We start from the raw sequence: 27,640 nt of genomic DNA on the forward strand, positions 1-27,640 counted from the left end.
TCTAAACATGCCTGCCCATCCAGGAGGTTCCACAGCAAGCATACTACCAATGTTAAACTTGAGAAATAGCAGTGAAAAGAAAAGAACGGGGTTGACCATACCTAAGCCACCCTCCCTCCTGGATAGATAGGTGACATTCCTCTTGATGGGGTTCAGTCTGTTCCCCCACAGCATCTGGAAGAACACACTATAGATCCTAGCATAGAGAGACACTGGCAAGATGCAGACAGGGCTGACATACAAGAAGATCGGTATCAGGTAAGTCTTAATCAGATCAACCCTTTCCCTCAGAGATAACTTCCATCTCTTCCAGCTGACCACCTTAGTATTGGCAACTTCCAGCCTGCCTTCCCAGTTTTTGAGGCCATAATCGCCAGGTCCAAATTCAATGCCTAATATCTTAATTTTTTCCTGGGGCACTGGAAAAGTGTCCGGGAGATCAAACCCCTCACCTTCCTTTCCCATCCAAAAAACTTCACTCTTTTCCTGATTGATCTTGGAGCCTGATGCTTCAGAGTACCGTGATGTCAGAGAGACCACCTCCTCCGCTTCATCTGTCCCAGTGACAATCACTGACACATCATCCGCATAGGCAACAACCCTCAAAGGCGGCTCACCCGGGATTCCCACTGGTACCCCACACAACATGCTGCTCTCTAGCCTCCTGATGAAGGGGTCGATTGCAAACACATAGAGCAGGGGACTCAGCGGACAACCCTGGCGCACCCCAGAACCAACCTCAAAGGACTGTCCAACCCAACCATTAACAAGAGGGAAGCTTTCTGCCCCCTTATACAAAACTTTTAACCAATCGACAAAACCACCCGGCAGACCGTACTTACTAAAGAGCAACCACAGGTACTCATGGTTGACACGATCGAAAGCCTTTGCCTGATCCAATGCCAGTAGATACTTTCCCCAGCCTGCAGCCCTGCACTGCTCCAAGGCCTCCCGGACAGCTAAAACCGCTGTGAAGGTGCTCCTACCCTGGATCGAACAGTGCTGATGGCGAGAAAGCAAAGACTCTGCTACTGCCGATAGGCGCCAGAAAAGTATCTTCGCCAGCACCTTTCTATCGACATTGAGAAGGCTGATGGGGCGCCAATTCTCAATCATCGAAGGATCTTTACCTTTTGAAAGAAGAATCACAGCTGAGTGTCTCATGGAAGGGGGAAGCACCCCCTCAGCAAGACAACTGTTAAAAATCTCTACCAAATGTGGGGCCAGAATAGACTTAAAGGCTTTGTAAAACTCAGCCGTCAGACCATCCGGTCCAGGTGACTTCTTGATGGCAAGCTGTTCAATTGCCCTCGTCACCTCTTCAACTGTGATCTCTTCTGTCAAATTCATCAAAGGGACATCTCCACCATTTAGACCTGGAATAGAGTCCAAAAAGCTTTCCATCTTGTCTCGGTCAAGCTCCTTCCTCCCAAGAAGTTCAGCATAAAAAGACCTCACGACCTCCAGGATCCCTGACCTGGACTTTGTCAAGGAACCTGTACTATCCTTAAGGCCAACGACCATCTTAACAGCTACACCCTGTTTGCAGTTCTGGTAAGGGTCAGGCGAGTGGTATTTCCCATAGTCCCGCTCCAGAACCAAAGAGGTATGCCGGTCATATTGACACTTCCTGAGGAGGATTTTCACTTCAGAGATTGCCCCAGGATCTCCTCCTCTCGAGACAAGAATATCCAGCTTCCTCCGCAAACGTTGGTAGGTCATGTATCTATTAAACTGTTTTTTATTGGCTAGGCCCCTGAAGAATCCAGCAATCCTCTTTTTGGTCAGCTCCCACCACTCAGCCTTGCTGCTACAAAAGTCCAGGATGGTCACCTGTGCCTGAAAGAATTCCTCAAAGGATTGTCTAACATGTTCTTCCTCAAGGAGAGTCGAATTTAATCTCCAGATGCCTTTGCCCCTCTGAGGGAATTCTGAAGCATTCAAGACCACAGATAGCATACAGTGATCAGAGAACTCCACCGCCTGCACCACTGGGGGTGAGAAAGCAGAGGCCTCCTTCAAAAAAAACCTATCTATCCTACTCTGACTATTACCTCGATGAAAGGTGAACCCTGTGTCATCCGGGAGGTGCTTAATGTGCACATCCACAAGACTAGCATCCCTAACCATACTATTTAAAAAAACGCTATCATATCCCAGCCGGTCATTGAAGTCCTTCCTGTCCTTGGGCCTAGTCACAGTATTAAAGTCACCTCCAAAAACCACTTGCCGGGATGTAGAAATGGCTTGATCCTTGTAAAAAGGCATTTCCTGTCCCACTTTGTGTGCGGCCCATAAATATTAATTAGGCGCAGGTCCTGCCCTCCCACAAGAACGTCTAAGACCATACATCTCCCAATCTCCACCTCAATAACCCGCCGGACAGTTACCATGCCGGTTTTAAACAACACCGCCACCCCGCCGTAAGGCTCGGCCGCAAGAGACCAGTAAGATGGACCATACCTCCACTCTCTCTTGGCCATATGAATATCTGCCAAGGAGGTGAGCCTAGTCTCCTGCAAAAATAAAATTTCAGCATCTAATTGGCTGAACAAAAAGAAGGCCATAGAACGAGCTCTTACCGACTTAATGCTGGCGACATTTATTGTCACCACTTTTAACGGAGGGGGAACCGCCATTTGGGTTATTGGGTGGATTGCTTCTTAGCTCCCCTCTGCTGCTCATCACCAGAAGCCTCTCTCTTTCTTGAAGCCTCCTCCAACTCCATTTCAATTTCTGAATTCTGCTCAGAAGAATCCCCAGATGAGGAGATATCCCAAGCAGAAGCCCTAGAACGGTTGGAGACAGTCACTGAGGCATCCTGTCCCTGTTCCGTCCTCACCGTCTGTCTCTTCCGCCTCACAACCTTCCTTCTCTCCTCCAGGTACTGAAGGTCAGATTCAGAGATGCTTTCATCTCTTGTTTTCTTCTTCTTCTTTGAAGTCTTCACAGAAGACTTCTTTACAGAGGAAGCCGCAGCAGCACCCTTTTTGGTACCCTCTACCACTCCTGGTGGGTGGGGGGCTTCTTTAAGGTCACACTTAGGAAGGGAAGACTGATCGGGAATAACTGACTCAGGGGGCACAGACTTGGCAGATTCTAACACAAGAGGAGCCGGTACAGTAGGCTGGGGGGACACAGGGACAGACACAGAAGGAAAACTTACAGATACAGGAGGGGTGGGCACAGGGACTAGGGAGGGATCCTGCACAAGACCAGGGGGGTCAGTCACCGCAGAGGAGGGTGGTACAACAGGGGCCTCATCCTCCATCCTGTCCAGCCTTAACAGATCATCTATCACCTCTCTATCCATATTATGCCAGGCTTCAGGACATCGGCTGTAGGGGTGGCCAAGGCGCAGGCACAGGTTGCACCTTATCGCCTGGGTGCAGTCCCTGGCCACATGACCCTGTCCCCGACACACTGAACAGATCAGTGCTGAACAAGAGGAGCTAAAATGCCCCTTTTCTCCACAGCGGTGACACAGTTTTGGCTGACCGGGATAAAAAATAGTCATCCTATCCCTCCCTATAAAAGCAGAGGAGGGCAGGTGACGGACAACATTCCCATCCCTAGCCAACCTGACCGTTACCGACCAACCCCCGGTCCAGATGCCACGCTCATCATGAATTTTATCCGGCCTGGTCAAAACATCCCCATAATTTCTCAACCAGACCTCTAAGTCCCGAGCAGGAACACTCTCATTTGTAAGGACAATAGTAATTTTCTTCACTGTTGACCTTTGGGAAACTGCCACTGGCACCAGACCTTCCCATTCGGGTCTTGACCTGCACCGAGCCATATATCGTTCCCAGAACAAGTCAAGACCCTCTGGTCTGGTGAAACTAACTGTGTATTCCCGGCTTCCAGCTACATGTATCAGGGCATATAGGTCATTAGCCCCAAAACCCATATCTAAGATCAGGTCCACCACCATACGCCTTGCTAGAGGGACTGCACCACCTTCCCATTTAAGGAGGACTACGTTCCGCCTTGGACCCCCAGCAGAAGCCATAGATCCAATACCAGATCCAATGGTGCTCATAGTGGCAGCCCGCGAGGGAAAACCCTGATTAGAAGCAGAGCTCCTCCTTGATTGTAACCCTGGCTTGGTGATATTGCCAGGAGCACAGCTTACCACCTGTGCAAATGTAGGCTTATTAGGGCCAAGACCCCACACTGATGTCACATTATCAGGTACACTACTATTATTATTTTTACCAGCTTGGCCTAAACAAGCAGCATTATCAGTTCCACATATAATGGTGGGATCCACCATGCCTGCAATGTTATTAGGGATAACTGTTTCTGATGCAGTACCAGATGTTTCCTGCTGCTGCGCTGTAGAGTCCTGTTCAACAGTGACTGAAATAGTTTTAAGCTCAGCAGAAGGGGGGTTAATCGGCTCTTCTGGGTTTTGTGGTTCTTCAGCAGAAATGTCATTTTTTAAACACAACTTTTCCTGTTTAGAGACATCAGCAGCAGGCACAACATTGCTGAGCATAGGGGAATCACCCGGAGTGTCATTAGGAAACCCATCATTAGGCAAGGTGCTAAAAGGCACAAAAACTGTTTTATCTGTAAGCTGGGGCTTTATATACTTTACTTTATCAGGCACACTCTCAGGTAAATCCTCCACATCACCAAACACCAGCTGATCTTCCTGCATTGAAGACTCCATTACCTGTATAACTTTCAACATGCCTCCTGAGCCCTGAGATGGCAATGGGCTGCTTACCTCACCTTGAGGGGGAAGGGGGTCAGAACCGGGGGTCTCCTCCTCCACCTCCATCTTTGCAAACCTCCGTTCATTGCAAAACTTCTCCCTGAAGGGACCATCCCTGCCTTCCATCATGGCCATGATAGTTTCTTGATGATCCACACGGACTTTCGCTAATTGGACCTCTGAATCCATTGATCCACGGTTCTTGCTGAACAAGCCTTCACGCTGCTTTCTCAGGCGCTTTAAATCCGCTCTAAGCTTGTAGAGCTTGTCTCTCTCCTTATTGAGGACTTTGATCCCGGCCACCACTCGCTCCCGAATGGATCCAGCATCTTCATCCTCACCAGGTGCAGAGAGATCACCAACCACGGGCTGCACAGGAGCAGGGGTGCCATCCATCCGCCCAGGGGATGTCTGAGAGCCTCCAGCAGGAGAGGCCCTGCTGGCCTCCATGGCTTCCCCAGAAGGGGGCCAGGAGAGCTGGGAGGGATTTCACCTCACTCCCCTCTTACACAGATCACCTGCAGCAGCAACAGACACACAGCCAGAGAACCTTCCAGCAGCCACACCCGAAGCTGAATGATGGGAAACGACTCCTCCCACTGACAGCAATGGTGGGGCACTATTCCTCCCACCGATACCAATGATGGGGCACTCTTCTTCCCACTTAAACCAGCAATGGGGTACTATTCCTCTCACTGACACCAATAATGGGGCACAATTCCTCCCACTGACACCAAAAATGGGGCACAATTCCTCCCACTGACACCAATGATAGGGCACTATTCCTCCCACTGACAACAATGATGGGCACTATTCCTTCCACTAATAACAATGGTGGGGAATCAATCCTCCTCCCACTGACAAACAGTCCTGAGGCCATGTTTATTTTTGCTGATGCAGGGCTTGGGACATTTTCTACCTCTACTGGGCACAATCCGACCCCCCTAAAATCTATAGGACAGTAAACTGGCCCTTTGTTTGAAAAGTTTGGAGACCCCTGCTCCAAGGTGATTGACCTCTTCTTACAGAGAAATCAAACTTAGCTTAACTAGTTTACTATTTACTTTGGATTCTTCAGTTAACTATTCTCTGTTTTCTAATATAACCATAGAAGCAGTCCCCACACCACTGAGATGGCTCGAAATGCTTCAGACACTGGATCTTGCTTGGGGTCTCACCTTGGCACTTGATGCAAGGCCTACAGTTAGCCGCAGGGTGCTATACAGGTCCAGGCTGAGGTCCATTCTTATGGAACTTGGACTCTAAAGAATCTTTGGGGGGAAGTGGCCACTGTGACAGGTGAATCCTGGTCCCTATAGGCACCAGGGATATAGACAGCTAAAACAGGGTCACCCTGTTTATTGGACTGTTACTGTAGCCAACGGCAAGTATGAGACATAGTACTTTTATTACTTGCATGACATTGCTTATATATACAGTATCATGAATAGTATTTTGTTTTATGCTAAAACTTTCAGGAAACAGAAATGTGCTTGAAACTTGGGGCTCAATTCACTAAAGGATATTGCATGCAATATTTGGGTCATGAATCTAAATATCTCATGCGATAATGAGAATGTTTTTTTACTACAGGTTCATGTGATTTTTATCTAAAAAATATAAAACACTCGGTAAATACCACATATACCTGTCTAAGTGCCGGTTCACACTAGGTCGCTCCGACTTTACACGGACTTCATATAATGAATGTCTATGCAAGTCGCTCCGAGGTCGCCCCGAAGTAGTACAGGACCCTTTTTCTAAGTCGGAGCGGCTTGTGTCGCTCCTATTAGAATGGGTCCTGTAGCACTGCATGGACCGCGACTTGTCAGGCTGACAAGTTGCCTGACAAGTCGCGGTAGTGTGAATGGAAGGTCAATTTCCAAATTAAAAAAAAAAAAAAGAAAAGTAAACATACTAGCTGATTGTTAAGGAGCTGGCACTTGCCACATCAACTTTGTGGACATGTTTACTCACTGCCTAATATATTCTTTCGACTTTCAGATGCCATTGTAGCAAGATAATCAATTCACTTTACCTGTCAGTGATTTTAATAATTGATTGGTGTAAATCAAAGCTTTACCAAAAAAAGGGACTTGACCACCTCTCTCTCTAGGTAATACTTGGTAAAAATCCGCAATAAATGTTGATGCCAAAATTCATCCCAAAATTGTGGCTGTCTAACCTCCTGGCTTTCCTCGTAACTCCTGCTCAGGCAGGCTTTACAAAAGACCCTATCCAATATTTATAGGGTATTTGCAGTGTTTGAACATATCAAATACAACTCTAAAAGTGATCTGGCATTTATAATTATTGATGCAGAAAAATCTTTCGACAATGCTGGGCAAAGGTGGTTCTTCATTCCACAGCTTTAAATTGAGAACCTATTTAAAGTCCTAAGCTGTAGTTAATGCTGTACACTCAAAACTTGTTTAAGCAATATTTTTTAACATACTCAGAGATTCTCAAACTACGGCCCTCCAGCTGTTGTGGAGCTACACATCCCATGAGGCATTGTAAAACTCTGACACTCATGAATAGCCTTGATGGGAATTGTAGTTTCTGAACAACTGGAGGGCCATAGTTTGAAGACCCCTGCTCTATATGATAAAATATACAATTACTCTCCTTTTTTCCTTCTCTTTTCAAGGGTAAAACATATGCATTTTATGGATCATTCCCTCCATCATGGAATCCTTTTGTGATTTTGGATTATAATCATCTATGGAGGACAATCGATGAATGGGGAAAAGAGGTAAGAGTTGTTGAAAAAATGAGCGGTTGTAACTTCTGCATGGATGTGGTCAAGGTCTTTTCATGACTACCATTTTCCTCTTGGCCTTCCACACTGGCCGCATACTGTATATAATATATTATAATACAGGATTTATATAGCGCCAACAGCTTGCGCAGCGCTTTACCAACAGACAGTACAGTTGCATTACAAATTCAATACAGAAGGAATCAGTGGGCCTTGCTCGTTAGAGCTTACAATCTAAAAGGGAGGGTCAAGTGATACAAAAGGTAATAATTGTGGGGGATGAGCTATTGGAAAAAATAAGTACAGTTGTTAGGTGGAGGCAGGATAGGCTTCTCTGAGGAAAAAGGTTTTCAGGGATTGCCTAAAAGTGGACAGAGTAGGATATAGGCGGACAGATTGGGGTAGGGAATTTCATAGGATGGGAGATGCTCAGGAGTTCTAGAGGCAAGCACAGCAGGCGTTGACATGGAAATTAGAGGGAAGGAGGTCTTGGGAGGAGCGAAGAGAAAAATTTGGTTGGTATTTTGAGACTAGGTTAGTTATGTAACTGGGGGCCAAATTGTGGCTGGCTTTGTAAGTTATTGTTAGTATTTTGAAATTAATATGACAGGCTTAGCAGCTGTATTAACCCTTGTAGCACTGGAAGATTACAGCTGCAGAAGTAAGGGGGCGGGGTGCATGTTCTCCTATGGCTAAAGCTTTTTTGGCCATACTTCTTTTCTGGGTCTCAGAAGTGCACTTACTTTTGCCCTCCTGTGACCCAGAATCAGCTGATAGTGGGCTATAGCCTGCTGTCAGCTGACATCACAGAGCTGCTCCAGTCTCTGGAAGGACCCCAACCATATTATCAGCCTGATTGACAGCTGGCTCAGGCTCTCAGTGCACTTTAAACAGGAAGTAAAGTGCTCTGTTTTTTTTTACTTTTTTTTTCTTCTCTGCAAAGTAAATGCATAATGTGCTGGTATGCATCGCATACTAGCACATTATGTGACACTTACTTGCAAACGAAGCCCGCGTTGTCCCCGCTGGCGGCCGCATCCATCTTCGCCCGTCTTCCTTCCGGGTCTGCGGACTCCGGCTGTATTAATGGCCGGAACCGCGTGATGTCACTCCTGCGCATGCGCATCGGTGTCGCCGGTCACGGCACAAGGCTCTGAAGAAAAGGCACGGGCGGCCATTTCTTCAGAGCCCATGCGCAGATGACGTCATAGGCTGTATGTAATGTAACTATCTCTTAAACGGTGCAAGTTTAGGAGATGTTTACAGTACCTATAGGTAAGCCTTATTATAGGCTTACCTATAGTTACAAGTTATAAAGGTGGGTTTACAACCACTTTAAGAGCTGAAGCCAACTGCATCCACCCCTCTCCTAACAGATGTACCATTGATTAATGGAGGAACAGAGCAGAGAGCGGTGACTGAGAGCCACTGCTCTCTGCTCCGTACAGACTAAGAGCTGATGTGAGACAACTGCAGTATCACACCGATGCTGTAGCATAGAGGTACAGTATGTTTGCTTTTTTTTTTAATCCAATATTGCTTCTTTAACTAAGACAGCAGCCACCGGCAAAAGGAACATTTCTTAGTGAATGTAAGTACTGTCCTTTTGTGCTGATTAAAAAAAAAACTTGATTTGGGTTTTAATCTGTTTTTAATTTCCCTTTAACACAGTTGACATTCTAAGTGAATATAACTTCACCTTGTTTACTTAGATAAGTGAACATTGACTCCCCTTTAGTAGGCAAACCACATTCAATTTGAGCACGTTGTCACTACTATGACACCAAAGCCAGTATGAGGCTCCAAACGTATATTTCTCTTTCTTTCATTGACAGACACAGCTCCTGATCTTCTTAACCTTTGGGTTATACTGCCCCCTACAGGAGTAGGACACTAGGCAGAAAAAAAGTCTGGCTATGCTTATGGGCAGTCCCAGGGGGTATACTCCCTCTTTCTGCTATAGGTACTCAGTTTTTCCTTCCTAGTCAGGAGTAAGGACCTAGTTCCTTGCTGGGATCTCTGGTCCTGGCAATTTTTTTATTTTTAGAATTTTTTCTCCTGTTTTTTTTTTTCCTTTGAGAGCTAAAATCAACTGCCGGACTGGGCAATGGGCTATCCAGTGGTCACCCCAGTCAGGCCAGGGAGCGCGCACAGACCTCAGTTCCGTGCTAGGTCGACTGCGTCATAACCCCACCGGACGGGGACTGGCCTACAATTTAAACTACTCGCACGGTCGCATATGACCGGGTCTCGGCCTGAGTCGCAGCATTCCTCCTGGTAAACTGCCCCCCCCCCCATTTCAATGGAGAGGAGGTTCTCTCTTGAGTGGTGCCCACCTGGTTCCTGGTATGGTAAGTGACTGTCCCCCCTCTCCTCCTGGAGAGTTTTGGGGTGAATCTCCATGGGAGATGGTCGGGACCCTTTGGTTCCCCTCTTTTCTGTTAGGCACCCCCTCATCGGTCTTGTGGTCCCTGTGGGCCATATTGCCCCGTCTCCGTCCCTCCCTCAACCCCTCTCTTATTGTCGCTGGGGCTGTGGGATGGCCTGGTCCACTGCCTGGGGTGGGGGCAGGGTGCTGTGCTGGTGATCGGGGGGGAGGGGGTGGAGGCGCAGGTTCCCTTTGGCATTCACAAGCCATCCAGAGCGGAAAAGGTGTTCCCTTTCCCCTCCTATTTTGAAGAATTGTCACTAAATAGTGGGGACAACCAAAGCGTCACCTTGGGGTCCCTAAGCAATTTTGCTAGGCGATACCCCTATGAAGAGTCCCTTCTTAAGACGTGGACTGTGCCACCGGTGGTGGACCCTCCGGTTTCCAGGTTGAACAAAGCAATCATCATTCCAGTAGAAGAGCCCCCGGCCTTTAAGGACCCGGCTGACAGGAAGGCGGAGGCTGTGGCCCGCAATAAGTATACCCTGGCTGGTTCTGCACTGAGGCCAATATTCACCATTGCCCTGGTGTCGCAGACTCTGACCGAATAGGCTAGGCTTTTGTGCCGTGATCTGGTGCGGGAGTAGCTCCCCACTACCTTTGCTGAGCTGGCGGACCAGCTGGTCCAGGGGCTGCAGTTTATCTGGGATGTCACTTTGGATGCGGCTCCCCTAGTGGCTCAGCCTTCTGTTTTGGCAGTGGTCCTTCGGCGTGTCTTTTAGCTCAAATGCTGGTCTGCGAACCAGACTTCTAAAAAGACCTTGACTGACCTGCCCTTTCAAGGAGATCGCCTGTTTTGTGCTATCCTGGATGATATCATTAAAGGTCTCACAGGGGGGAAGAGTACCTTTCTTCCGAAGCTACTAAGGGCAAGGACCCTCGTTGTAGACGTGGGCGCTCCTTCTCGGCTCATAAGAACTTTTTTTTGTCCCCCAGGGTCGACTGACAAGGGATTGGAGCCCTTTTGGGCCTCCTCTGGAGGATCAAAGCAAACTTGATCTGGCAAGTCAAGAGCAGGCTTCTCCAGACCCGTGGACAAGGCCCCCTCAGCATGAAGGTGCGCCCTCACCCATATCTGGGGTGGGGGGATGTCTTTGCTGGTCCTCGGACCCGTGGACCACCCTGGTACAAGTCAGGTTTGTCCACTAGGTAATTCGGTCCGGCTACAAGATCAAGTTTCAAGGATGCCTACCTTCACATTTCAATACGTGTCGGTCTCCAGTGCTTCCTCCGCTTTGCCATGGGAGAGGAGCATTATCAGTTTGTGGTGTTACCCTTTGATCTTGCTTCTGCTCCTCGGGTCTTCACAAAAGTGTTGGCCCCGGTGCTAGTATTGTTACGCTAATGTGGGATCGCAGTACTGGGATACTTGGATGACCTCCTTCTGCGAGCGGGTCTCCTACTGTTCTGGTGGAAACCTGGAAATCACCATATGAGCTTGAGGGTGTTTGGCTGGATTCTGAATTTTCAGACATCTACTCTGGTTCCGTCCACAAAGCTGGACTATCTGGATCTGACTGTGGACTCAGCCTTACCCAGAGTGCTTCTTCCTCTGCAAGAAAACTCCAGAAACTGCAGGCGGTAATTCTTCTCCTGCGGTCCAGAAGATGGTAATCCCTCTGGACTGGCATTCGGGTGCTGGACCTGATGGTGTCTACCTTCGAGGCGGTTCCATTTGTACAGTTCCATACGAGGTCCCTGCAAAGGAGATTCTGGCCAAATGGGACAAGAATCTGCAAATCTGGCTGAGCCAGGGAACGAAAGAGTCCCTGATATGGTGTCTTTGTTCTTCAGCGCTTGGGCTGAACAAATCTTTTCTCCCCTTGTATTGGACAGTGGTCGCCACGGATGCCAGTCTGTCCGGCTGGGGAGCTGTCCTCGGCAAAATTTCTGCTATGGGGGTCTGGACATTGGAAGAGTCCAGACTACAGATCAATGTTTTGTTACTCTGAGCGATCAGACTGTGCCTGGAACATTGGATTGATTGATGTCCTGTGCGCATTTAATCAGACAATGCATCGGCCATTTCTTATGTCAATCACCAGGGGTGCACAAGAAGTGTCCTGGGGGCTCTGGAGGTAGCCGGCATACTAAGGTGGGCAGAACAGTTTGTTCAAGCCCTCTCCCCCGTACACCATCCCGGGGTAGAAAACTGGCAGGCAGATTACCTAATTTGGCAGGCATTGGACCAAGGGGAGTGGCCCATTCATCCGGAGGCGTTTCATCAGTTGTGTCTCTAGTGGGGCATTCTCGAGGTGGATCTGTTGGCGTCCCTGTGAAACAGAAAGGTGCAGAGGTTTGTGGCTTGGTCACGGGATTCTGTGGCAGACATAATCAGTATCATCTGATTTACGCCTATCCTCCTCTCAAGCTTCTGCCAAGACTTCTACACAGGATCGAGGCAGAAGGGGTTCCGGTTCTCTTAGTGGCCCCGGTCTGGCCTCGCCCGGTTTGGTACGCCGATCTGGTGCGGCTGGTCACCGACGTTCCTTAGAAGCTTCCTCTCAGGGAGGATCTGCTGTCCCAAGGAGATTCCAATGCTGTTAAAAGCTAGGAAATCTACTTCTAGAAAGATCTACCATCGTACATGGAAGATGTACATTGCCTGGTGTGAGTCTCTTGGGGTTCATCCTCATTCTTTTTCGGTGGCTCGCATCTTGACCTTCCTTCAACGGGTACTATCAACAGCCAGGTGTCGGCTTTAGCGGTATTCTTTCAACGGCCCTTGGCCACACACTCCCTGGTGCTTACTTTTCTTCAGGGAGTTCGGCATTTTGCTCCTCCAGTGCGGTCTCTGTTACCGCCTTGGAACCTCAATTTGGTGCTCTCAGTCCTCCAATAGCCTCCCTCTGAGAAGCTTCGAGAGATTCCCCGACTTATGCTGTCCCAGGAGGTGGCCTTTTTGGTGGCTATTACCTCTGCGTTATCCTGTCGTTCACCTTACTTGGTGGTTCACAGAGATAAGGTGGTTCTTTGCACTTGTCCGTCGTTGCTTCCAATTTTTGTTTCTGATTTTCATTTGAATGAAGACATTGTGTTGCCTTCCCTTTGTCCCAGGCCAACACATTCTAAGGAAATTGCTTTGCATACCTTAGATGTGGATCGGGCAATTAGGGTGTACCTGGCAGCTACGGAGTCTTTTAGGAAGTCAGACTATTTGTTCTCACAGATGGGCCTCGGAAAGGGTTGTCCGTTTTCTCTGCGACCATTTCCATATGGATCAGACAGACTGGGATTCAGGCCTTTTCCATCAGGGGTCAGGTTCCTCCTTCCCCTGTCAAGGCATACTCTACTTGGGCGTTCAGTCCCTACTGGGCCTTCTGTCATTAGCTTCCGGTCATTCGCGCGGGGATCCCTGTGAACGAGCGGGGGCGGAAGCGCGCCTCTGGTGGCGCGGGGCGGAAGCGGCTCGTGCTCGCCCCCTATTGGCTCGTGGGCGAGTGACGTACCGGTACGTCACTTTGCCCAGGAGGGGCTGACCGCCGTAGTATATGTACTTGCGGCGGTCGGCAAGTGGTTAACACTGCTTTGGGACGTCCCAATGGTTAAGAAGATCAGGAGCTGTGTCCGTCAATGAACGAAAGAGAAAATGGGATTTTTGACTTATCGTAAAATCCATTTCTATGATGTTCATTGATGGACACAACACCCACCCCTATGTGGAGTTGTAATTCTTCTGACACTGCTTGTAACATAACTGAGTACCTATAGCAGAGAGAAGGAGTATACCCCCTGGGACTGACCATAGGCATAGCCAAACTTTTTTTCTGCCTATTGTCCTACTCCTGTACGGGGCAGTATAACCCAATGGTTAAGATCAGGAGCTGTGTCCGTCAATGAACATCAGAGAAATGGATTTTACTGTAAGTCAAAAATCCTATTTTTTTCATCTTCAGGTGTCACATCATAACAGCTAATAAGATATGAAAGTCATAATTAAGTCACAATTCATGTACTTTAGATGTAGAATATTATACTACATTGCTTTAACATGAGCTGTATCATGTATGGTCAATGGGGATCTTATAGCGAGGAGTTTACTGTTTGTTTTATCCTTGAGGGGGATTGCAGTTAAGTATTAAAGTCTGTATCCTTCTCCGTATAGTATTAACAATGCAGCCTACAAAACCCTGTCTGCCCCTTGGCAACTCTGTTGGTGAAAAACCAATATGCCTGCTTCTGAAGTCTGCATTACCAATTTAAAATTTGATAAAGAGAAGGAGGGAATTGGATACAGGATTTCATTTGTTATCACTGTTCCATTTAAAAAGAAAAACATAATCTCTGGGCTAAATGAATCCCCCCCTCCTTTATCACTCATTAGCTCACAACTACAGTGGGTATAGAAAAGAATCACCGCCTTTAAAAAAATCACATTTTGTTGCTTGGCAGCCTGAAGTGAAGACAAACACAGTTTGTGATTTATCCAGCTGTATTTATTAGTGCAACTTATAACAATCCATCTATATTTCAGATAGAACACTAACAAGTCAGAAATAAAAAAAAAATCTCTATTTTGTTAAACAACCTTTTGCTTTAATTACAGCCAGTCTGTTGGGATATGTCTCTACTAACTTTGTACATTTAGACTTTGCAATATTTTCCCACTCTTCCTTGCAGAACTGCTCAAGCTCAGGTAAATTTGATGGTGATCATTTGTGGACTGCAGTCTTCAAGTCATTCCGCAGATTTTCAATGGGGGTTTAAAATGATTGTAAAGTCTCAAGGTTTTTCACCTTAATGCATTCTAAGCATTAATGTGAAAAACCTTTGCTGCAGCTGCCCCCAGAACCCCCCTTTTTCTTACCTGAGCCTGATCCAGTCCAATGATGAACACGAGCCCAGCGGCTCCAGCCGCTTTCTCTTTCCTCATTGGGCAGATTGAAAGCAGCAGGAGCCATTGGCTGTAGAAATCCAAAATTTGAGACCGCACTCAAGGTATATGTTGAAATCATAAAGTATCCTTTATTCTTCATAAATGAAATAGACAGACAGTGTGCAGATAGACGTGCCAGGTTGACGCGTTTCACGACGCTGTAGGTCGCTTACTCATAACCACTTTGCTGTCAATCAAATCCAGTGACACGAAGTAGGGGGCGGGGCAGGGCCGAGTTCCGCTGTCTGTGTCAATAGACACAGCAGCGGGACTTGCCCCGTGGCCCCATGGAAAGCTGGTTTCCGTGGGGGCACTCGATGAAGGGGGAAGAGCCAGGAGCGCCTGCAGGACACCCAAGAAGAGGAGAATTGGGGCTGCCCTGTGCAAAACCCTTGCACCGAGCAGGTAAGTATAACATGTTTGCTATTTTTATTAAAAAAAAAAAAAAACGAACCTTTACAACCCCTTTAAAATGGATGTAAGCCCGCATATATACCCAGTGAAGTGAACAGCCTCAGATGATACACAGAGATTAAACAAATCTCCCTACATATGTTTTACTTGTATAACATATGTTTTACTTGTATATCATGCTTCTGGCTGTGGGAGTCATGTTTGTAATGGTCAGCCCTGCAATGCCCTGTGGGACTTTCCTCAACAGCTGGATGCCCGTCAGTTTGACACCTGTGCGCATACACTGTTTGACAGCGGATTGGAGGAAAGGCAAACACTCCCCCTCCACATAGGCAGAAGAACAAAGATACTTGCAGAGCTGTGTTGTGAATAGACAAGCTCTCTGCTAATCTATTTAGAGGACCATCACCGACAAATTTCCAGCTGCTTTTATCTCCTGTGTCGGAGAACATGTCAAAAGTTATCATGCTGATAACAGAAGAACGGAACAGCAGAGAATCACGGGACTTAGTGCTTTAGAGAGAGATAAGTAAACACTACATATAGATGTCAGGTCAGATTTCATGGATCGGGTTTACATCCACTTTAAGTCTTGGCTCTGACTAGGTCATGCAAGGATGTTCACCTTCTTCTCCTTCAACCACTGTGTGGTCATTCTTGCTGTGTGCTTTGGGTCATTGTCATTTTGGAAGGTAAACCTTCTTCCCATTGAAAACTTTCTGGCAGAGATCAGCTGATTTTCCTCAAGAATTTGATGGTATTTTGCCCCATCTATTTTTCCTTCTATCCTGACAAGTGCTCCAGTCCCTGCTGCAGAGAAACACCCCCATAACAGGATATTACCACCTCCATGCTTTACTGTAGGAATGGTGTTATTTGGATGGTGAGCTGAATTGGATTTCCGCCAGACATATCATTTGGTATTGAGGCCAAATAATGCATTTTAGTCTCATCATCAGATAGGATGGGCAGAGAAGGCGGGGTCTCTCCTGTCAGAGCGTTGGGAGTATAGTGATAAAGAGATAATTGCATGCACCTCCTTGGACATAACCCATAGCAAACCAGCATTTTTTAGAAAGTGGCTTAATTCCTAGAATTCAGCTTTAAGCACTCTGTGCCAAATTATGTTTTGTTAATTTAATTGGACTATTTATATTTAAAGCCCCGACTATAATCAGTAGATGAAAAAAAGTGACTCACAAAACTGCACAAAAACAGCAATTAGTATGAATAATTTGCAAAGTTTTAATATAGTTCCTTGAAATATATTAACTGAACTGTTTGATGCTTTGTTTGGGAGCAGGAAAGTCATTACTGCCTACTCGGATCTGCTATTTGTCAGAAGTCTGGCAAGACTCTGTAGCATAAACCGTTTCTGATCAGGACTCATTGCTGAACACTGCTTTTAATGTCCTTTTGTTTCATTTGTTTGACACTGTATTGTAATGTTTAGTTGGACGTGAATTAACAGTTAAAGGGAAATTCCAGTCAAATACTAAGCCTGAATCTACTGCCACCCCCATTTTAACCACTTCCGGACCGGAAGGATTTACCCCCTTAATGACCAGGCCATATTTTGCGATTCGCACTGTGTTACTTTATTGGACAATTGCGTGGTCGTGCAACGATGTACCCAAATAAAATTGACGTCCTTTTTTTCCCACAAATAGAGCTTTCTTTTGGTGGTATTTGATCACCAGTATGATTTTTATTTTTTGCGCCATCAACAAAAAAATAGCCACAATTCTGAAAAAAAAAAAAAAATAATATTTTTCACTTTCTGCTATATAACATCCCCAAAAACAAAAATTTAAAAATCGAAATTTTTCATCATTTTATGCCAATTTTTATTCTGCTACATATTTTTTGGTAAAAAAAAATCCCAATACGTGTATATTGATTGATTTGCACAAAAGTTATTGTTATCGTTAAACCATTAGTGTGCAATTCTCTCTTCATCCCACTCTCCCTATCTCCTGTAGAGCAGGTCTTACACTTGTCTTGAGCATTAGAACATAGTCTTTGAGAGAAAAATTATGTTGTCATAGATTTTCTTCGGCCGTTGCCATTAGCAACCAGGCCGGTAACCCAGGGCGATATCCCGGGCGAGCCCCCAAATGTAGCACTTATCCCTTGGGAGCTGCTTGAAGTGGATTCCACTGGGTTACCCATAGCAACAACTTATGAATTCTTAGTGCTTTAAGTGTTTGGCTCAGTCAGGAAACAGTCCAGGGGATTTGGGTTTTGTTGTTTTTATTTTAGAACTTGGGATGGGAGAAGAGATGAGTGGGATACTCCAACTATGCACAACTTGAGGACTTCTAGCTATGTTCAGTGCAGCAAGGCCGCTGCTTCACCTTGCCACTGGAGTGAAGTATTTGATAGGGGAACTATGTAGTGAATCACTCTTCAGGGCCCCGCTTGGCACCCCCTTGACCCTTACTCTTCAAGGTTCTACTCGGCACCCCCTTTACTCTTGCTAACTGTCTTCTGTCCTCTGACCTCACTGGAGTGGTCCCCTTTCCTGGGCAGAACCCTTGGCAAGCCCCCTGGTACTCACGGACACTGTGACTCTGCCTGCAGCTCCACCGTCAGCTTTCCAGGACCCTCAAGACTCAGCTCCACACCTGGCTCACTAGGCCAACTGCCTGTGACCACCTTCCTCAGACTACAGGAGGAGAGACAGCCATCACCCTCCTCCTGGGACTCTGCTTCCCGCCAAAGATGCCCTGTCACATGTGCCCTTGGCTTTTATGATCAATCCCAGGATGCACTGCGGTTGTGCTCTCCCACTGGGACTGTGACAAAAGCCTGTTTGTCACTGGCTGGGTTTCCTCTACTGTTCAACAGGCTCCCCTATTGGATACAGTGGGGACACTCCCTCAGACCAAGTGAATCATACATGGACACATGCAACAGGCAAAACTTATAGATCAGGGTTCCCTGATAAGCAGATGGAGCATAACAATGCTTTTAACCTAGCACATATCTAGAAGGGTGCTACAATATTTAATAATAAAAAAAAAACACGTAGAACTGCTTTAGTCAAAGAATGCAGCTTGGCTGACCAGGAAAGGAGGTGGGGGGAGGCTGGCAAGTGTGCATCCCCCCTCCTGAACCATATTAGCCATATACCCTCAACATGGGGGGGTGCCTTATGCCCATAATGATGAGGACCATGGCCTCATCCCCACAGCCCTGGCTGGTGGTTAGACAGGTCTGTGGGCAGGGAATTTACCAGAATCTGGAAACACCATAGACCATACATACTACCCCTACTCATTCACAAAAAAAAAAAATTAAGTTGAAAGCTTAAAATAAGGACACCCAAATGTTTGACAAGTCATCTATTAAAAAAATTATAAAAATCTCCAAAATAAAATCCCTTGTAAATCCATCCTTAATCACAATGTCCACCCGGCTTTACATGGGTGAGCACCAGACTCCTTAACGCGAGATAATGTTTTTAACATTGTGAGAGTAATTCCACTTTTTGTTTACATTAAAACTGTGATCCTTCTACTATTTGTATTGCGCCCGGACCTCTGACCACGTAATGTATACACCATACATTTTATACTGTACTGTATTTTGTACTGTAATCATTTTTAAATGGATAAATGATTGTGGAACAAATCATCTTAATTTCCATTATTTCTTATGGGGAAATTTTCTTTGATTTACAATTCTTTGGATTACAAGCCTTTCTGGAACGAACTATGCTCGCAATCCAAGGTTTCACTGTATAGGTTTAATTTTACCAGCAACAGGAACACCGCACCACAAGATGCAAAATAATATATTTCCCTTATTAAAAAAGCCAGCAGGAACAAGTACTATTCTGCAAGAGTTTGTGCTTGAGAAAGAATTGTGCCTGGTGTGAAATGCCGTAGATAGTACTTGTTCCTGCTGGCTATTTTAATAAAGGAAGGATATTATTTCATAGCTTGGTGTGTGGTGTTCCTGTTGCTGGTACAATTGATTGCTTCGGTGGAGATAAGCCTATCCAGCACCTGAGGCGTAACTACAATGTGTGAAGCCTAATCTTACCTGGAGCGACATATGGTATGTTTAGTAATGACTATAGGCTTAGTTCATTTAAAGTCAACATACCAGAAGAATACTTATTTTCAAAAAGTGAGTTATTTTGAGTTGTCCAATAAGATTTAAAAATTACAGTCACATGGCTAAAAATAGAGTGCCTAAGGCTTGTATATAGAACCATATGCATCTTTTATTTATTATCTTATTATTTATTTTTTTTAGATTCCTGTTGATGCCCCATGGAAAGCTCCTCATGCATTGGAGTGGGACAAGATGACGATGAAGGAGTTTATTGACAAAGTTTGCTGGACAAGGTAAGATTTCCAAATACCTTTCTTTGAGCTGTAATACCAATGAGGATACTAGCATATCCATACTTAAAAAATATCTAAAACCAATTAAAACCATAAATATTTTATAATGTAGTTTAGCAGTCCATACTAGAGATGGGCCGAACACACCCCTCCCCCCCTTTCCAATCAGTTTGCGCCAGAACTCTCGAACATCGCAAAGGTTTGGACCTGAACTGCCACCCCTATGTTGAGGGCATGTGACCTGGTATGGTTTGGGGGGGGGGGGACTCGCCCCTCCCCCCCCCCCTTTCCTGGCCTGTCAGGCTGCATGCTCTGATAAGGGTCTGGTATGGATACCGGGGGGTACCCCACACCGTTTTTTTTTTTTTACATTTTGGCATAGGGTTTCCCTTAAAATCCATACCAGATACAAAGGGCCTGGTATAGATTGAAGGGGATGGACCCCCATGACATTTTTTTAACATTTTTTTATTTCTGGGAATGATTTTTTTTTTTCATTCAGCTGTCAGTGGGGAAGCCCATTGACAGCGGATGACTCCCCCACTCTTAAGGCTTCCTGGCCTTTTTCTTAACAACTAGCTATTCACTATGCCCTGATTGGACAAAGCTTTGCCCAGTCTGGGCTTAGAATGCACTCTACAGCGTGTAGTGCATTGTGGGGCGCTCAGGGTGCCAAGTGCCCAGCAAATTTGGGTGTTCGCCGAATGGGCGAACAGGCGATGTTCGGGCCGAACTTTTGCTCGGCTTGAACTGTTCGCCCAACTCTAGTTCTTATGTGTGTAGTTACGGTTTTCTTCAGGGTAAATACAATTTCCAGTGTCCTGTGCAATGAACTGATTTATCAATGTTATTAGTTTTCCTAGTTATCTTCTGACAACTAAAGCAAAATAATATCTGCGCTTGATATTAGAACTAAATATAGGCAGCCAGCACCATTAGGTAAGATTGTAAGATAGTAACAACAGAGTATAGCACCAGTAATAATGATGTTCTGTCCAATAAAGGAATGTCCATATGCAAAAGAGTTGTAACAGGAAAAAGGTCCCCACACCAAATGCCGTAAATCCTGAAAGCACACGTCATCACTGTGTTGGGAGAGGAGATCCTGCTTACAAGAGAGTAATGACCCACAGATTATAGAGTGGTCTGTATAAGCGAAATAAGACGAAAAATCAAGCAAATTATAAGTGTAAGTCCACCCATTTCTTCACTCAGAATAACCTGCTGGTTTTTGACAGTCGTGGAATGGAAATCTCCAAATGAAGCTGACGTGTTTTGAGGGGTGTCCCCACTTCCTCAGAGCTGGATTTTTAAAGCTTCGTCTTATTTCGCTTATACAGCATATCCAGTATACTGAGACCGAGAGGACGTTCCTGCAGGACAGGATGGATTTCCAGCTCTCGATTAGGCTGTGGTCAAGGCCCTTTCCCTTATAGTTTCTGGTGAGTGCATCTGAGTAGTAGAGGAGGAGCACTTTCTTTCTTGCAATATTCACTGGAGGTGGATTCATAATTTTTGTACTTTTTCATCAAACTATACAGTACTTTGGCGAGTGTCATGACACTCCACATATCACTGATTAGCTTCACTGTGGACTATGGACTACTACACATGATTGGATTATTGTTTTGCTTCACTGGCACAATATATATTATAATTCATGATATCTTATTTGTATAATAGCGCTACACATTTTTTTCATATATAGGTGTTGTAACATGTTACAAAATGTGCGAGCCCCCGTTCCACCTCGAACCCCAGTTTTGACAGTGAGCAGGGGATCTTCTCCCTCCGCTCGCTGCCTAATCTAAAGAGAAGAGGTGAGCGGGGGCTCTGCCTTGTCATTCATTTACAGTGTTCTGTAAATGAATGGACTACAACTACCTACATCCTTTGCGGCTGTCGGCTTGTAGTTCTCAATTACCTACTATGGCGCTGTTGAGCACTGTGGTAGTTCAATGATTCTTCCTTTCAGTGTAAAACTGCCTGCAGACAGCTTACACTGTCAGTCTGCAGTAGACCTGCATGGTATCAGCAATCTAATGATTGCTGGTGCAATAATTTCCAGGCTCCTAAAACAAAAAATAGTAAATGCACATTTATTATTTCTTGTTAAAAGGTGAACTTATCTTTTTACCCTGCTTTAAGCTCTGCTGGCTGCTGAGAGACACCCGCTGGTGAACACTGGAATTACACTAGTTTAGTCTGAGGACCACAGGGCCAACACCTTTCTGCATGCTACTGACACCTAAAATCGACATGTGTACCCAAAATCAGCACAAACAATAAAAAAACAATAAAAAAAAACCACAATCTAATTGCCAGTGTGCATGTACCCTTCTGTTGATTAGAAAATCCAGGAAAATGTATTTTCTATATCAGTTTTTAAGTAGTGAACATCCAATTTTCTAAGCAAACTGTCTCTGCTCCATTAGTAAATTACCCCTAATTGTTAGATAAACTCACAAGTTAAATAGTACATCCAGCCTGTCACAATCACTTTAGAATAATTTCTAAATAGTGTCAATGTGTTGTGCATGGTTTCTATTACTTTAATTACATAACAGGGCTATAGCATGGTATTATTGCAGTCTAAAACAATAGCACCTGATAATACTTAATAAGAATGTGAAAAAGATGCTTGTTTTTTTTTTTTTTTTCAGAGCAGCTAAAAGGTTTGCTCAGCTTTTTGTGAATGTGAATGTCACCTCCGAAACACAGCATGTTTCTGCTCTGTGGTTCCTATGGTACACAAAACTTTGTGGAGGAACAGATCGCATGTTTTCTGTGGAAAATGGAGGCCAGGTAACACATCTTTTATCTATTATGTGCCAGAAACAGTCATACGCTGACGATATGTATGTTATGCTAAATGTATAAAAAGTAATAACAAATTCACAGGGATGAGCAAACTGAGTAATGTTTGATTCACTGAATGTTTGCCGAACCCAGCAGGAAATTTGCACACTCCCAATCATAGTGCCTATACCCTATTAAAGTCTACGTCATTTTTTTTCTGCCTTTTCCAAGGCAAATTTACAGGCTTTTGTTAAAAAATGAAGCGGAAGCTGGGCACTGCCAAGGGGGACAGGTACCAATGTAAAAAAAAAGTAAGTTAGCGTTCAGCAGGAGCTGGTCTTTTAAAGTGTTTGTAAACCCCATTCATGAAATTTGAACTTAGCACAAATAACTGTATTGTTTACTTATCTCTCCCCAAAGCTCTAAATGTCATTTCTCTGTGGTGCTTCATTCCTCTGTTATCAGCGTGAGTCACTTCTGACAAGGTCTCCGACACATGAGATAACATGAACTAAATATTTCTGTCGGGGAGGGTGCTTAGAGGGAGATAAGCACTGAGCTTGTTTATTCAGAATACAGCTCTGTATGTTCCTTTGTTCCTCTGCCTATGGGGAGGGGGGTTGTCCCTCTCCCCAATCAGCTTTTACACAACATTGGTGCAGTCTCCCTACCCTTCCCTATGTACTGCTAAAAGATGAAGAAACCTTTTAACATAATCTGCACTTTTGAAAGAGTGTAGAAAGGGGATGATAGCAAATGCAAATGTAAAACTTTTGTGGTAGGATTTGTTTCATCTCGGTGTATCATCTGAGACTATTTACTTTGCTGGGTGTATGTGAGGGTTTACATCCACTTTAAAGGGCAACATTAAAGTGGAGTTCCACCCATTTTTAATAACTTGGATTACATAGATGTATGTAATCCCCTTTAAAACTACTTTTACCAATGGAAACTTTTTTTTTTTTGCTAGGAAATACCTTTTTTTCTTCTTTATTCATCCTCTCCTCACTTCCGGGTCCGGCCTCCGATCGGCGATTACATCATTCGGCGATTCGCAGGGGGTGCTGGGATGTATCTCATGGCATGAAATCTCGCATTATTACACAGGAGTCCTAAGGTGTAGTGTTTGTATTGAGGCCGTGCTCTTCCCCACCTCTGCCCCGCCTCCTCTCAGTGAGCTGTACTGTATGTATTGGATTGAGGCCGTGCTCTGCCCCGCCTCCTCTCTGTGAGCTCAGTGAGGATATAATGCTTTCAGTCCTCGCTCACTGAGAGGAGGCGGGGCAGAGTACGGCCTCAATACAAACACTACACCTTAGGACTCCTGTGTAATAATGCGAGATTTCATGCCCTGAGATACATCCCAGCACCCCCTGCGAATCGCCGAATGACGTAATCGCCGATCGGAGGCCAGACCCGGAAGTGAGGAGAGGATGAATAAAGAAGAAAATAAGGTATTTACTAGCAAAAAAAAAAAAGTTTCCATTGGTAAAAGTAGTTTTAAAGGGGATCACATAGATCTAAAGTTACTAAAATGGGTGGAACTCCACTTTCATAATACACAATTCCTTTAAATAACATGCTTGGGGATGTCTTATACTCGCACATGAAGTTGCACATCTGTATGATGTACTCCAGCAAAAGTACCATTAAGAAAGAAAAAAATATTACTGCTAAATTTACATTTCCTAGCTGGCTGGTTCTGTTTATAAAAAATGCATGGGGTCCCCCTCAAGATCATAGATACGTTTCTGGTATTTAATTTGAAAAGGAACTCATGCCATTTTTAAAGGGACAGTACACATTATTTACCTAAAATAAAAATGGCTTGAGGTCCTCTTTAAAATCCATACCAGACCTTGAAGGACTGGCCAGAAAAGAGAGGGGGGCAGCGAGCATGTGCCTCCCTCACTCTTGAACCATACCAGTCCATATGCCCTCAACATTAAGGGAATGCAAAGCCTCCTTCCTTTGCAAAGCTCCTCATGCTGAGGGGGTTAAGGGCCTCATTCCCACTTTCCTGAACTGGATGTGGGGGAGGACTTATTGGAATCTGGAAGCCCTCTTTAAGGTATGAGGCCCACAAATATCTAGCTTTACCACCTATATGAATAATGAGCACCCTTTGTTACTCATTGACAAAAACAAGTAAAATAGTAAATAAACACGCAGACACTGTGAAAATGTCCTTAATTTAAAAAAAAAAGTAATGATTAATGGTGCCAATGACCTGCCAACATGAAGATCCTCTCCTGCTGATACTTTTGTTGCACATGACCACAGACTTTTTAGGCCCCTTTCACACAGGCGGACCGTTCAGATCCGCCTGTCCGTTTTTTTGGCGGATCTGAACGGTCCCCCCATGCATTCCTATGGGGCATCGGATGTCAGCGGAGACATGTCTGCTGACATCCGACCTGATCCGATCCGTCAAATCTGGACGGATGGAAATCCTATTTTCCATCCGTCCAGCGGATCGGATGGAATCGGGTGAGAACGGACTGACGGTCCGTTGACATCCGATTTCCCCCATAGAGATGCATGGGGAACTGTCAGCTGTGTCTCCGCACACAGCACGGAGACACAGCTGTCATCCTCCTGCTCAGCGGGGATCGGCGGCTCGATCCCCCGCTGAGAAAAACGGACTCCGTCCAACGGACGGAGTGTGTGAAAGGAGCCTTAAGGTTATGACATATATGATCCCACCTGAATATCTAACCTGGATAACCTAATTGACCAAATATGCCTCTAAATGTGCAAATTTCTGACTGAATCTTTAAAGAATCCCTTTCATCTTGTCTATGCAGTCATAAATAAAAGGAGCGCAGGCCAATGGATAAAAGAGTACAAATTAATTTATTAGTTTGTACTATAAAACAGCTAATGGGTTTTGGGGATCAGAAAAATTCCCTCTTTATCAGGGCTACAACAAGACACGGAATAATGTAGGTTGTAAATGTAAACTTCACTGATAAAATCATAATTCCACCAATCAGAGTATCATGGATAACATACATATACATACTGTATGTGTACATATATATGCATATATAAGCGCTTTACTTTTTCCACATTTTGTTATGCTATAGCCTTATTCCAAAATGGATTAAATTCATTATTTCTCTTACGTCCTCTGACAGTCGCCACCTCCTCTAAGTCATCACTATTGGGTATTGTCCACCTATCCGTAGGAATAGCTAGGCATATAGACTTAGTCAAAAGACAAAAGGCATTAGCATATACACACCCACGGGGGCTGTCCCATCTGGTCAATACCCCCCCGCATCACCACTCCCAACTCAGTTTTAGTTTGCCTAGCAATCAGGAATAGTCAGGCTACCTTGTGCTGGGGCTTCAGTCTCAGCCTTCCTAAATCTTTTATCTGATTTTCTTTTAAAATGTCAGTTTTTTTTCTCTCACTTTACTAGCTGTTTATTTTGCCAGCTTTAGTGTTAGTTTATTCTTCGGATGAAGATGGATCATGCGGTGCTGGGATTCGGACTGGCCTCCCTGGTTCTCCAGGGCACAGAGGGCCAGATGGACCCCCAGCCCGCCATCGAGCGTTCAGCTATGGTTCGCCCTGGCATTAAGAACGACCCATCCCTGTTCGCTGCAGGGATGCAGCCGTGAGGTGGCTACCTCACAGGACTTGTCTGCGGTACTGCAGCGTCATGTCCCTGGCTCACGGCACTCCCTGTCAGATGAGGACAGAGGTTTATCCGTGCATAGAGGCTCCCCCACACCATCGGGTACAGGTAAGTACTTTCTGTGTGGGGCCTCTGTCTGAGGTTACAGTCTGTGTTGCTGTGTGTCCCCATGTCTGTGCCTGTGTGACTCTCTGTGCGATCCCTGCGGGGTTCGCTGTGTACACTGTATGTTTTGCCGGGGGTCCCTGTCCCAGTGTCACCTTAGGTGCATGTTTGGGGGTACAGACTTGTGTGTTGTGCGGCGGCCGCTGCGGGGGAAAATTTGCGCGGTCCGCCATGTTTTTTATATGCACACGTGTATAGCCCCTCTGGGGCGAGTTTACAGCTCATTTTGGCGCCATCTGCCGCCATTTTGTGGGCGGTGGAACGATCGGTTCGGCCGCATGTCGGCGGCCATCTTGGTGTAGCCTCCTATGCATCCCTATGGGGCAGCCATTTTCCCTGGGATCTGGCTTATAGCCAGCCCCCTCCAGCAGCATTTCCTCTTCCTCTCAGACAGCACAGGCACAGGTAGCAACGATCTGCGGGCTCTGCAGTGTATCTCTCTCAGTCTTCTTCTGCATACTGCTTCTGGCTCAGTTTTCTTTCTCCTTTTTGGGGTCTTCATAGCTGTGACAGTAGCGGTGGGCTGTGCACTCCGCAGCGCTATTTAAGGGGACAGTACATTACTTTTTTGCACTGTAGTTTTTTTATTGTCTTGAGCCATGGATTCTCAGGAAAGCAAGTTTCCAGTTCTCCTGTGGCCCCGCTGCGACCTGATCTGGCTGCTGTGGTTGCGACTTTAGTGGCAAATATGGAAATGCTGATGTCTAAACGGGCTGCGAGAAAACGGCCAAGGCTGTCTCTCTCTTCTGATTCAGATGGGGATATGGCTGCTGCTGCAAGGGTGCCCTTTTCAGGGTCCCGCTCATCCTTGGACCCCCCGGGGTCTGAGGGGGAGGCTGAGGTGGAGGGTGTTGATACATCCTCCCCAGGGTCGCCCGAAGAACGGGCGACCATGGATGAGTTGATTGTTTCTATTAAGGAAACCTTACATTTAGAGGATGAGCCCTGTCCTCCGGGCGTTGTGTCCTCATTTGGGACGCACAGGACCCGCAAGTCCGCGCAGGTTTTTCCCTGCCCAGCGGAATTCCATTACACTGTTAATGAAATGTGGCGCACGTTGAAACGTCCATTCCTGGTACCTAGTCGGTTCAAATTGCTTTATCCTTTTACGCCGGCTACGGGATCCCACGAACCGGCGGTTGGAGTCTCTAGCCCGCCATTCCTATACGGTGGCGGGTTCATTGCTCAAACCGGTTTTCGCATCCGTTATGGTGGCTCAGGCGGTGGCTGATTGGATTAAGGTGCTTAGAAGCAACCTAGTGTCCGATGACGTGCCGCCTGCACGACTGGAAATGGTGGACCAGATCCATCAAGGAGTCATGTATCTGTGTGATGCAGCTCTGAATGAGGCCCCCTTGGTGGCTCGCCTCTCGAGTGTCGCGGTACTTAACTGTTGCTGATTTTCCCTGTGCTGGCTCTCGTCTTTTTGGCGAGGCGTTGGATACCCTGGTGAAGAGCGTAACGGG

The 27,640-nt window shown here is 45.8% G+C and overlaps 1 protein-coding gene across 1 annotated transcript in view; it reads left to right on the forward strand.

Annotated features, from left to right (window-relative positions):
* LOC309547666 (amine oxidase [flavin-containing] A-like) overlaps window positions 1-27,640 on the forward strand; it is a 223,767-nt gene that overhangs the window by 81,518 nt on the left and 114,609 nt on the right. Inside the window, exons 4-6 of the mRNA XM_082247561.1 lie at window positions 7,377-7,481; window positions 19,472-19,563; window positions 22,227-22,368. Coding sequence (XP_082103687.1) covers window positions 7,377-7,481; window positions 19,472-19,563; window positions 22,227-22,368 — 339 coding nt within the window. The remainder of the gene's footprint in view (window positions 1-7,376; window positions 7,482-19,471; window positions 19,564-22,226; window positions 22,369-27,640) is intronic.

This window comes from Pelophylax lessonae, assembly GCF_965119305.1.
Source record: "Pelophylax lessonae genome assembly, chromosome: 2".
Lineage (NCBI taxonomy): Eukaryota > Metazoa > Chordata > Amphibia > Anura > Ranidae > Pelophylax > Pelophylax lessonae.